The sequence below is a fragment of the Megalobrama amblycephala genome, linkage group LG17, assembly GCF_018812025.1.
Source record: "Megalobrama amblycephala isolate DHTTF-2021 linkage group LG17, ASM1881202v1, whole genome shotgun sequence".
In the NCBI taxonomy this organism is placed as follows: Eukaryota; Metazoa; Chordata; class Actinopteri; order Cypriniformes; family Xenocyprididae; genus Megalobrama; species Megalobrama amblycephala.
In genome coordinates, this window is record NC_063060.1 from 38672473 (window position 1) to 38685628 (window position 13156).

At 36.8% G+C, this 13156-nt stretch overlaps 1 protein-coding gene across 1 annotated transcript in view; it reads left to right on the forward strand.

Moving 5' to 3' along the window:
• Positions 1-3383: 3383 nt before the first annotated feature.
• Positions 3384-13156, forward strand: part of lamc1 (laminin, gamma 1) — a 73987-nt gene continuing 64214 nt past the window's right edge. Inside the window, exon 1 of the mRNA XM_048164685.1 lies at positions 3384-4125. Within this exon, the coding sequence (XP_048020642.1) occupies positions 3756-4125 (370 nt within the window). The 5' untranslated portion in view covers positions 3384-3755. The remainder of the gene's footprint in view (positions 4126-13156) is intronic.

Consider the following 13156-nt stretch of genomic DNA (forward strand, 5'->3'; position numbering starts at 1 on the left):
GACATAGGGATAAATCTAGCTCTCATTTCCCCTGTCCTGGATGAGGTAAGACTTAGGTGATTGATGGATGGATGGACAGAAGTCTAGTAGAGAGCTCATTGCCGCAGGTCAGAGGTGTTATATATTATTGCTATAGCCTAGACATCATATTAATATTCTTAACTCAAAACCATATAAGCATCTCTTTGCATTATAGCTTTTTAAGTAGGCCTATTATGTGATTTTTACGAGGAAAATGTACATTTCTTTCCAACAGAGCTTTTTAAAATCCTATTTAGAGAGATGCTAATTTGACCAATTAATCTCCACAGCTGGGAACTGATTGATTGCCTTGATAAACACCAGAGTTGTTTTGTTTGATCACTATTTGATTCAATCGTAATAGCATTATCTAAAGAATGTCTCTGTAGATGATGACTATTCTGATGGCTGGCAGTCTGAGAGATCATTGAGCTCATGCAGAGCATCAGGTACAGTGTCTGCCATAGCAGCCCAAGTCTTATCAATGCCACACATACCTTCACTGATAAATCAGAACTCCAGCTCTCGCTTTCCAATCAATTCATTTAGCAAAAATTATTTGTGAAAATCCAATGCAAAAGGAGAGTTCATAACAAAATATTTAAAAATAAATAAATAAAAAATGCCAGAACAGCCAGTCCTATATGTTGTTATTAATTTATTTATTTAAGCCTATTTATTATTTTTATTATGAATTTATAACTTATTATGCATACAGTGCTTAGGATATATGCTTATCTGTATAAAAAATCTCAAAGTTGATTTTGAGGTAGGCTATAACACACATGAAATTGAAAATAACTTTCTTTCTTTTTCTCTTTCTATGTTTCTTTATGAAGCCTATGCATAAAAATAAAGTTGTTTTGATTAATATAGCCTATAACGGAAATTTGAAAGTCTTTATTTACAATCAAAATGCACATACCTGCACTCTAATAAAAATGCTGGGTTAAAAACAGCACAGCAAAATCCCCAGAGTTAGATCAACTCTGCTCAGAGTACATATGGTCCGTCTCTAAATAGTGTTAAAATAACACTGAAGCAGAGTTAAAGTTAATGAGATAATTAAGCATTTAATTAAGTAATGATTGTGCATTAGTGATGAACACCTGCTGTCAACAAGCAGAATCACTGAAGAAATAAGAAAAAACTCAAGAACTACAAGTGACTTAAGTCACAGCCTTATTAACTGCTAAATTATCTCATTAACTTTAACTTTGCTTCAGTGTTACTTTAACACTACTTAGAGAGGGACCATATGTACTCTGAGAAGAGTTGATTTAACTCTGGGGATTTTGCTGTGAACCCAAGTTGGGTTGAAAATGGATAAACCCAGCGATTGGGTTGATTTAACCCCGTGGTTGGGTTAAATGATTGCCCAACATGCTGGGTAGTTTTATTTAACTCAACTATTGTTTAAAAATTACTGTATTGCCCAAAGTATGTTGGAAATGAACATTTATAAATACATTTTAATGAATAATAATTAAACATTTATTAAATTGCTTATTAATAAATGTTCATCTTTTGATTATTATTGTTACCTCTAGTAATAATGCGTCTGATTTTTCATTTTCAACATATTTTGGGTTCATTTTAAGCCAGCCATATAGTCATTTTTTAAACAACTGCCCAGCAGGTTGGGCAACCATTTAACCAAACCACTGAGTTTGTCCACTTTCAACCCAACTTGGGTTGTTTTTAACCCAACATTTTTTTTAGAGTGTGAGAATACAACAATTTTCTTTTTTGTTGAGATCTGTATGAAGCATTAGCTCATCTAAAAATGGATAGAATGAGTGTGGGACGAACATTTAGTTGGTTCTCTATTACATCTTTGAAACAATGCTGGTAAAATATTAATAAACAGCTCACACAACGTACCACCCAGCTATTTAAAGTTTCGGATACACCCTTGCCTGGTAGAGTAGGTATATATAACCTTGCTCTTTGACTTCTGCTCTCAGCAAGCAACAGCTATCATCCTCTAGTTATTCATAGCATGGGGGATTCATCCAGAAAGTATGTCTCTGAAGATACCACAAGATAAATGTGAATGTAAAGATCTCAGAAAAAAGTTTTTTTAATGGATAAAAGTTTAATTAGGCCTACTTATATTCCTGTCCGCTTATAGACAGCTTATCTAAAGGATTTTTTTCTGGGATTAAACACATATGTGACCACAAAACCAGTCATACGGGTATATTTATAGCAATAACCAACAATACATTGCATGGGTCAAAATTATATCGATTTTTCTTTTATGCCAAAAATCATTAGGATATTAAGTAAAGATCATGTTCCATGAAGATATTTTGTAGATTTCCTACTGTAAATATATCAAAAAATTATTTTTGTGAAGGGTTATGCATTGCAAAGGACTACTTTAAAAGCGATTTTCTCAATATTTTGATTTTTTTGCACCCTCATACTCCAGATTTTCAATAGTTGTATCTTGACCAAATATTGCAATGTCCTAACAAACCATACACCAATGGAAAGCTTATTTATTCAGCTTTCACATGATATTTATTTTAATATTTAAGGGTATCTACTGTAGTTAGTAATAATTTTTTTTTTATTATTGCAAAATTTGAATATACATACATACAGGATCAGGGAAATAAAGTGTGGTTGTGTCTGTTACAATAAATAATCATATATTAAAAGAACAGAAAACAAATATCCTGAGTTTGCATACATCAATATGAAATAATAATAGTAAAAAAAAGAAAATCACAATAATTAGGTTAAATCACGTATTTAAATAAATCACCATAATGCATCAAAAATGTTGCACTTTTTTTGTTATTTATAAGTCTAAAGGATAAAATAAAAGAGTTAAATTCAGCAAGATTAGGGGAGATTTAAGTCACTTTGTGAATGAAGAATTTTGCATACAAAAGATAAAAAAAAAATAACAACATATTCAAGGGATAGTAGCTTTGGGTTTTCATAATAAAAGATAACTTCTTTAAGGATGAAGGTATGGGTTACATTTGTGTGGGTAAAAATATAGGAACTTAAATAAATTACAATCATAAAATAAATGGCTAGCTGTTTCTTCAACAAACCCACAGGAGGAGCAAGTTTCATCAATATCATAATATTTAGAAATTTTAGAAATTTTGAATTTCTTTAACTTTGTTCGATATACAAAATTGACTTGGCAAAAGCCTAGTTAGTGATCAGTTCATCGCTCCATTGAGAATCTGTGAGGTATGAAATTCAGTCCCCGCCCACTCCCGGACTTGACTGGGAAACTGACCAATTAGGAAAGTGCAAAACCACGCCCATACAACTTTCACCACGCCCACGCATGTCTCCCTGTCCATTCGGACTTGCCTTGTTTAGCGGGCCGGCGGTCCATCAAAGCATCCTTCAGGCGGAAGTAGACGTAGGGATTTTTTTTGGAAGTACTTTGACTTGCGCACTAGCTGCCAGGGTGTAGTCGGATATAGTTCCTTTTCTCCAAAACTTTTTTTTTTCCATGGCGGTGGTTACAAAGCACCAATAAAGTGAAGGTCTGCAAAAGAGAAGTCGCGAGGAGATTAAGCCACAACTATCGCTTTTTGGAGGTGAAGCGGTTACCACCATTTTCCGCATGAGTTTATTTAGTAAACCACAAACTCGGTAGCTGGCGAGTTACCGCAAACTTTTTAAAGACTGCGAGGATTTAAGGGATCAAGACAGTGACTGTAAGCTACGTGAGCTCGCGTAAACTAAAGGACACAATGTCGGTTTTTAGCTGTTTGTTATTATGGACTTTGTGGGCAGCGTGTAGTCATGCAGCGATGGATGAATGTATAGACGAGTTCAATCGGCCTCAGCGCTGCATGCCAGAGTTTGTTAACGCCGCTTTCAATGTAACCGTGGTGGCCACCAACACTTGCGGCTCGCCGCCTGAAGAATACTGCGTGCAGACCGGGGTAACGGGGGTCACGAAATCATGCCATATTTGCGATGCCTCGGACCCCAGACAGCACCACAGCGCTGTTTATCTCACCGATTACAACAACCAAGCGGATACCACCTGGTGGCAAAGTCAGACTATGTTAGCGGGCATCCAGTACCCCAACACCATCAACCTGACCCTTCACCTGGGTAAGCAGCTTTCACTTACATTCCCGTCAAATAGAGTTACAAAATGTTTGTTTTGCTGGGCCGTGGAGAAGAGTTGTGACAAGTCCATTTAACGTGCGTTGCTTGAAGTTAACCAAACTATTTTTAATAGTAATCTAGTATAGTAGCTGTTTTATTGGTATTACTCTTTCTTAGACACTAGTCACTGTTGGAATATTATGTATCGCTACACAATTCTAACATTCTAATAGTTGCATTCATTGCATGCTATAACTTCCTTTGGAGAACAAGAACTTGTTGCTTCATTGTTATTGGTAATAAATTGCATTTCCATTGAAATCTTTGGATGTTTGTGATTTAGATATTAGCTATTCACTTGTAACTCTATTGTTTATTAGTAGCCTATTTATTTGATACTTTAAGTTTTCAGTTTAGATGCTTGTATCTGGGTCAAAGACATTTAGATTTCTGCTTCAATAGAAATTTACCAAAATTTACAAGATTTTATTTGCATAGAAAGCACATTAAATGCAAGTAAAACATCTACTTTTAAGGTTTTGGAGGATAAAAAGTCAAAATGTGGGTGAAATAATGTTCCATTGTCATTCAGTGTAACACTTATATTTATGTAAAATTGGAACAACATACTTATTCTGAACTGTATATATAAAAATATAAAACTACTATGTATCTCTATACTGTTCATTCTAATAGTTGCATTCATTGCATGCTATAACTTCCTTTGGAGAACAAGCACTCCTCCTTTGTTACTGGTAACAAATTGCATTTCCATTGAAATCTTTGGATGTTTGTGATTTAGATATTAGCTATTCACTTGTAACTATTCAATTGTTTATTTGTAGCCTATTTGTTTGATACTTTAAGTTTTCAGTTTAGATGCTTGTATCTGGGTCAAAGACATTTAGATGTCTGCTTCAATAGAAATTTACAAAAGTTATTTTATATGCATAGAAAGCACATTAAATGCAAGTAAAACATCTACTTTTAAGGTTTCAAATGTTTTGGGAGGATAAAATGTCAAAATGTGGGTAAAATAATGTTCCATTGTCATTCAGTGTAACACTTATATTTATGTAAAATTGGAACAACATACTTATTCTGACCTGTACGTATTAAAATATATAAAAGAATAAGTGAGCATAATCATTTTTATTGCATTTTAAATATTTTGCGGACAAATGGGCAAAACCAAGTTTAAAAATGTAAAATTACAAGTAATTAGCATTTGGGGGTAAAAGTAATTAGTCTTTAATATGGCTAAAATAGATTTTTTTTGTTGTAAATATCTCTGACAGGATTGTTACAGTCATATATTAGTGGATGTTATCTGTAAACCATGGTAAAAATGTATGTTTAATTTTTGCTCAGAAAAAAACCCATATTAAACAGGACCCATTCTAAAGTAATGAAAAACAACAACAATTCAAAGCTGTATTACACTTGTTTTGATGCTTAAAAACCCTTTTTCATCTTTGTCCCATCAATCTATTCTAATTTTCATAGAATAGACAATAGCAGGATACATATCTGTTAGACACTAGTGTGTTTTTAATCTTACTAGTAAGATCTTTTTAAAATTAAATATTAAGTGTCCATTCTTACTATGACAAGTAAAAAAGCAAAGTTAACACTCCAATAAGGTCTCTTTATTTGAACTAACAATGACATTTATTAAATGCTATTTCAAAATGAATGCATTTTAATAGTTGTGTCTGTTAAGATTAATAAATGCTGTAAAAATATTGTAAATTGTTAGTTTATCTAATGCATTAATGTTAACAAATGAGGCCCTATTGTAAAGTGTTACCAAAAGCAATTGTAGTGAGGCAGTAACTAACAATAGATGCTGGTGTCTCATTAATATTTATTACTGTCTAATTAATAAGTACTAACAAAGCGGAATCTTGATCATCTCAGATGTTGAATTGCAGTTTTCTGCATTATAACAGATCACCTAGTCCTGCTGCAGAAATGCATTATGAAATGGTGATGTTATTTGATAGCTTTAGGCTATAAAAATCTGCATGTTGCTAATTGTCATGGATCAAAGTTATTTTTTGTTATATTGTACTGTTATCATATACTGGATGTCATTAGGTGCATTAGTCTTGAATATGACTCAAGTTTAATTGTCTAACCACAAAAGGGCTTGATTTTAAAAAATCCTCAATTGCAATATGCAATAAAACCATGATTACTTGCTTTTGATAACTTATATGAACCAATTATCATTACCTCATTGTTATTATATATGTATTTTAAGTCATTTTAATGGTTTACTTGGGTCTATTTTTATTACCAAAAAAAAAAAAAAGAATAATCAAAATAATCAACCGATTACTCGATTACCAAAATAATTGCTAGTGAAAGCACTAAACCACTCTGACAGCTCTGAGGGCCGTTGTAGAGAAAGCTAACCTAATGCTGATACACACCACAAGATAATCAGGACGATTTCTCCCTTTCCGACAATCCTAGGTAATGTCCCGATTATCATGATGGTTCTACAGATTATCTTATCAGATTTTCCTGAGGTGTGTTAAGAGTGACTGAATCTGCTCAGAAGAACGTCGGAGCTGCCCCGATCGCAAATCGTAAATATTCAACATTCAGAAATCCTGATGTGTGGGGGGAACGAAACGATATCCAATCAGAAAGGGAGCTGATAGAAGACTGAAGCATAACAAACCCAGTCATGGAGCAGCACAAAGTAAAAACCGTGTTCCTGCCGTCTCCACGACTTGAATTCCGTGAATTTTCTGTCAAAAGCATTCCAAACGCATCACAATTTCTTCCTGCCTATCGTCCGCCATGTTTATTCTGAAGTCTCGAGTGATTTTGCGAGATTTCCCGTGTTCACAGTCGGGACTCTGGTTGAAAATCTGTTTGTTGGTGGCGTGCTGTCTTTGTCACATCACGGCACACAATAGGAGCAAAACGGTTAAATCTAGGATTTTTTTGTCCTCATGTTTCTCACATTTTGAAAATCTTTCAGTGTGTACCCAACATAAGAAGGTCATATGAGACACACATTCTAGGTTGAGAATCTGGGTTTTAGACTGTTTTAGATATAGAGCCTCTGTTAGACTTGGCTTGGAGTGGCCTCTCTACTAGGCGGTGAAGTTGTGCGCATTACGCGAATCATTGAATTTCTGCCAGCCTAAGCAAAACGATTGGGTTGCAGGAGGAGGTTGTTCTGGCTGTGGGAAAAGAGCACTATAACCAATTAGTAGAGTCCCAGCAAAAGCCATGGCCTCTGTATTTTCTCATTCCCAGGTAGATGCTGCTATATCAATAGGCCTATAACCAAATGTGAGTAATAAGCATGTCTAATGAGCTGTAATCAGCGTGTCAATAAGACATTTGCATTTAGATAATGGAAGAGGAAGTGATTTTGCTTTTAATGTTCCTATCATACACTTGACTAATTAGCAGCCATTTGTTAGCACATGGTCTATAACGGGCCAGTTCAGTCAGACGCCTTTTCTTCTAATTCACTTTAGTTCGTCTTGTTAATTTAGGCAGTTTGCATTTGAATCATGTCATTAAAACAGTGTGAAACTGACAGTCATATATAATATTTGATGCTTTTCATCTCAATTATGTGCCTTCAAGTGATGAAATTGACTAATTTGGGGTAAAGCGGGGTTACATTTCTGCACATGTAGGAATTTTGAACACATGTGCATGTTTTTTATGCAATTTGAGCCATGCATCTTTTTATGCAGTACGTTAAATGTTGCTTTAAAATACATGGATAGTGACATTGTATTGACTTTGTGTATCTGCACCTCTTTTTTGCCTCTTAAGATGAATCGCTTATTTGTCACTTTCAATGGAAATGTCTGCTAAATGACATATAATGTATATGTACACGTTGTACCAAGAACTGTAGCCAAAATCTCAGAGAAGATTCACAATTGTTGATTTACATGTTTTTGTTCTGGTTTTTTCAAAGCGACTCTGTAGGTGGGAACCCCCAAGAAGTCTGGGTCCCAGCCATAAGCTTTTATTTTATGTGCTTTGCTTTGATGGCTTTTATGTTTATTCTGCCTTCGTTTGGGATGGTCGAGGCGGAAGCAGGCATGTCTTAACTTGACACTGCTGAGTCCTGTGAGAGCGAGGAGATTTGGCCTGGCCTAGCAGAATTAAGAGGGGCGAGGAGAGATGAGGAGGGTAGATTTACTAGTATTGAACACTTTATGTCTTGAACTTTATTAACCAGTTCTGGCTGGCCTGTCAGGCTTCAAGAATGTGATGAGACTGAGAAATGTTAATCATCATCCAGACACTGGCTAATGAAGACTTGCAGACATATGCAGCTGTACTTGTACAGGCAAATAGATATAATGCGGTGGTTTGAAGAATGGTCAGGTTAATGGAAGATTGCTGATGCTGCCTGTTTTAAATTGGTCTACTTGTCAGAAAGAGCCCAGAGGGGTTGCAAACATAAATTTAGCTATGTTGTGTCATTCCTTGGTAGAAGTGCCAGATTATATTTCTGTAGTTAGAACGTTGTTTTTTTCCAGAATTGTCATAGATTTCAATGTTATATTTACGGTTCAAGACTTAAACAATGACTAGGGAGCTAAAGGATTTTGTAAAGCCCAAAGTATACTTCAGCCATCCACATTCCACGACAATCTGCACTCTGTCCACGTGACGCAAATTTCATTATTAGGAGGGTCTGCTGACATCTGCGTTGCGCATGCACCATCCGCACGTACGCAAAAATTGGGTTGCACGCGGATGGTGTGCGCATCCGTAAGGTGAATGTTGAGACGGAAGAGTCCACTAAATGGCAGTACACAGTTGTGATGTATTGTGCAGTAGTCGAACAAGAGTGCAGAAAGAGCGATACAAAACATGCTGTTCCAAGTACAGTAAACAAAGCAAACTGTAATTCTCCATTCTTTTTGTTTTGGTTCTTCTTCTAAACTTTGCATGAAATGGCAGATCTGCTACCTTTCTTCTGTCCTTCTGAGAGAGTGTCCTATAAATGACAGCTCTCAGTGCTGCCCTCTGATGTTTTGTAGAGTATAGAAAAGCAATTGTTCTGCACATGTGAAGCTCACCCTGAGATTTGAAGTCATTTTTTCAATGTCTTCCAATTAAATTACAGAGTTCTCTCTGGGGGCGTATGCCACTATGCTGATCTTCTCCAATCATTTTTAGTAGGGCTGCACGATTAATCGGACGATTAGAAAAAAAACATTGAAATCGCACTTAAACGATTTGGCTTAGTGCGATTATGAAATCGCAAAGCAGCGATTATTATTTTTTTATTTTTTTTATGCACGGCTTGTCAATAAACTATGGCTCCAAATGCTAATCCATCTGAAAGCACTGAGAGTTTGAATTGCTTATAGACCTTATGTAGCCCCGCACCTTTTCAGCACTGCGCTCGTTGTCTTTTGACTTCCGGCTTGTATTTTCACAGCTATCTTACGTATTTATGAATGAACTGCTCATTTTAAAATCTTCCCGGTCTACTGACATTTGTTAAGACATCTGCTTTAAACATAACAATGCTCATGATAACTTTCATTAACTCTACAACACGTAAATCCACTTCATCAGCTAATTATTCTTCAACAGCGATGCCATAGAAATATAGCCTACAGGGCTACCGCGAAAACGGAAGTTCAAAGACAATATTCTAAAGATGCCGGCGCGCATGTTTCTCTGGAAAATAAGGTCTATAATGTGTATTTGAAAAAGCAACACACGTCAAAACATCTTTCCAGACATGAGAAGCATTTATTAACATCTTGTCCAACAAAAGACAACATTTAATAACATGTTTTTACTCCAAACTCACTTCATAATGACAGTTGAGCGTCCTTCTGTGAGATGAGGTGGCTTCTTACACAGAATAAGGCAGTCGTGTGTTTATTATCAAAACGTTTCAATCTTCTGTTTATTCAGCTACAGCGATAGTATGGGATTTCCTGGAATGACGCGTGTTCTACTTCGGCAGCAGGGCATATTTGCAGTTTCTGCACAAGAGCACCCTCTGGCTTTCGGATGAAGAAGCATTTACTACTGATCACAGAACCGTACAGCTCTGACAAGCTGCGCATAAAATAATCGCAGCTTTTGCCAAATCGCGTGCGATAAATCGCGCAGCCCTAATTTTTAGTCAGTTTAAATCACGGCTTTAAAAGCTTTTCATCAGCTCACAAACCATCTGCAGCTTCTTCATGAACCTCCAAAGGTTTGCGCAACCACAGTTTGGGAAACACTGCATTACCAAAGGTTTCTTTGTTTGTTTCGAAAATGACTCTCGGTTCAGCGGGGGAGTCAATTTGTGACTTCAGTAACGGCTCTGAATGATTCTAGAAAGTGAATCTGATTCAAGTAGTGAGTTCAAAGCTTTTTCTTTGACTGGAGTTTATAATAGTCATTTTTTTCTTGAAAAAGCTTTCTAAAAGCTCTGTAGACATCCAAGTACATTGATAGATGTCTTGTAGAGTGTCATCCTAGTCAGCACACTGGCTTTTATATGGAATTTATGTTGAATTATTTGACGTTTTCATTAAAGGTCTATATTTTTTACAGTATTAATAGAGGAACCCAGCAAAAAAGCTCATAATTGTACTAGTCAGTTACTTCTAGCTGCCTTTTATTATATAGTAAGTTTATCTTCAAATCTTCTTGAATTGGCAAAGTGCATTTGAGATTAAGTTTTTTTTTTTCTCCAAAACGCCCTTGGGAGCATTTGTGGAGAGTGAGAATTTCCTTTCATCTGGTAAACTGCAGCATTCAGTGATTCATTAACTTGAGCTTGTGAATGGCCCTTATCGTGCCGTTTCCGTCCTCACTGATGGAAAGAAGTCCACAGTGCTCACTGCAAACTGTCAGTCCGTGCTTTGCGTTTTACTCTGCATCATATTGTTTTCAGTGCTTGTCATGTTCGATTTCATATAAAATGAAATGAGATAGTACACTCCTTCATGGCTCATTTCTCTCGTTTTGGGTTTGTAACGGCACTGAATTCATATGCTCTCCTCGTGCGCTTTATCGGGAGCTGTCCTTGTTTTCACTTCTGTTTTCAAGGAAAAGGGCTGGTCGAACATCTGCCTCCTAATTGTTTAAATCTGGGAAAATTCTGGTACACGCTCTCTGAAATACAATGCGTTTCTTTCAATGCTGTCTTCCTTTTAGGATTTGTGTAGATGATTATTTATGTGTCAGGAAAAAGCTTGTTTTACTTGGAGCTAATGGGCATTTACAGTATGTTAAGAAGGTTGACCTTGACGAGAGCCAAACTCTTGGCAGAAGAACTTGCTCTCAGTTCTTGTTTTCCTCCTCTTTGTCTCTTTCCTGTCTCATCCTCTCTCTCTCTCGCTCTCTTGTGATTTCTCGTATGAGAGGAGACGATGAGTGTTAGCAGTGTGGGAAACTGAACGGCAGAATGTTTCCTGGGCTCTGGGGTCCTCGTCTCTCATCCCTTAGAGGCGCTTTTTTCCCAAACTCCATCAAAGAACTCGTCATTTCTGAAGGACCAGATGGTCCAAATTATACCAATCTGAGTGTAGGGGGTTGGGAAGAAGAGCCTGCTATCTGGTTTGAACCTATTGTTATTCTCTGGAAGGTATGATCTCAGTGTGGGAAACTTGTGTTTATGAAACCTTTGTAGTCGAGCTGTTCATGTAACTGCACGATTTTGTTTTACTCCAGTTGTCATCGGGCCTGTTGCTGCGTTTTGTCCTTTGAGACGAAATTGGCAGTTGATGTTGGATTTGTTTGGAATTCCATCACTATAGTAAATTCAATCCAAGCTAATTTGTTGTTTCCACATTTGCAATGCCACCACTGTTCGAAGGCAATGACTTGGACTATTTGGTGGCTCTAATTGTACAGCCAGGGGCTAGTTTTGAGCTTCGGACCACCCAGGGTGGACAAATTGCAGAATCTCCCTCATTTCCTGGTGATAAAGCCATTGTGAGCCACTAGTCCTTTCCAGATTGTGCAAACGTGTAATGAAAGAGCCCATACTGGGTCTGTGGTGCCAGCGATTGGAGCCGTCAGACGGGGAGCTGTGGTTATCGTGTCACTTAAGAGAGCGTTGTCCAGTGGGCCCGTTTGACTGTCATAGTGGAATAAGCCCTCGGTGGGAGGGGGGGTACTGTTTGCTGCCCTTGCCATCACTGATTAGTGCTCGTAACAAATGACTGGACCCCATTAAAAGTTAAGCTCTGGAGATTTAACGCTAGTTTGGCATAAATAAGCCTGTCTGCATGATGGGTGAGAATTTCTACATGCCACTATGGCTGCTTTTCTTTCTGAGTTAGGTGCTTGAGAAATGTTTAAGGGCTATTCTTAGGCTATTTCTTGTATTTTTTAATAAAAAATGTTTTACAGAGAATTTTCAAAATTAAGAGATCCTTATCAAAATATTTGAGAACATATTTCTCTTTGGGATAAAGTGAATTCTGTAAATTGTAGATTGTGGGTATCCACACAAAGATTAAATTACAATTTCTGTAAAACTCTGGATTTTGGCGAATGATTATAACCGATTGTTTTTTTTTTTTTTATATTTTGACTGCTAACCAGAGGTGTGTTTACTGAAAGCATCATTAGCCAACTATGGTTGCAAATTCCAGCATTACCACCAACGATTTGGTGTTTCCCGAAACCGTCGAAAAAACATTTGTAAACACTTCGTGACCTTGCGTGGTTGGAACTACAGCTCTCGAGCTGTGGTTAGAAGCATCGTTTTTTTGTTGACGTGGACTTAAATAGGCTCTTTGGCACAATAAGCAAGCTAACATTCAGTACTAGTGTTGTCAAAAGTACCAACTTCAGAACCAAGTCTATACTGAAATTTTAAAAATGTGACGATACCAGCTGTTGGGCAGATTCTTAAAACATGCTGTAAATAGACATCAGTGACGCTCTTCACCGAGCACTTCGCTTGCACAGATACACACGGGAGCGTTTGAAAGCAGCCGTCTATCAGCGGATCCCTAATATATCCACTGATAGATGGATCCGCTGACATACGCCTGCTTTCAAACGTTTC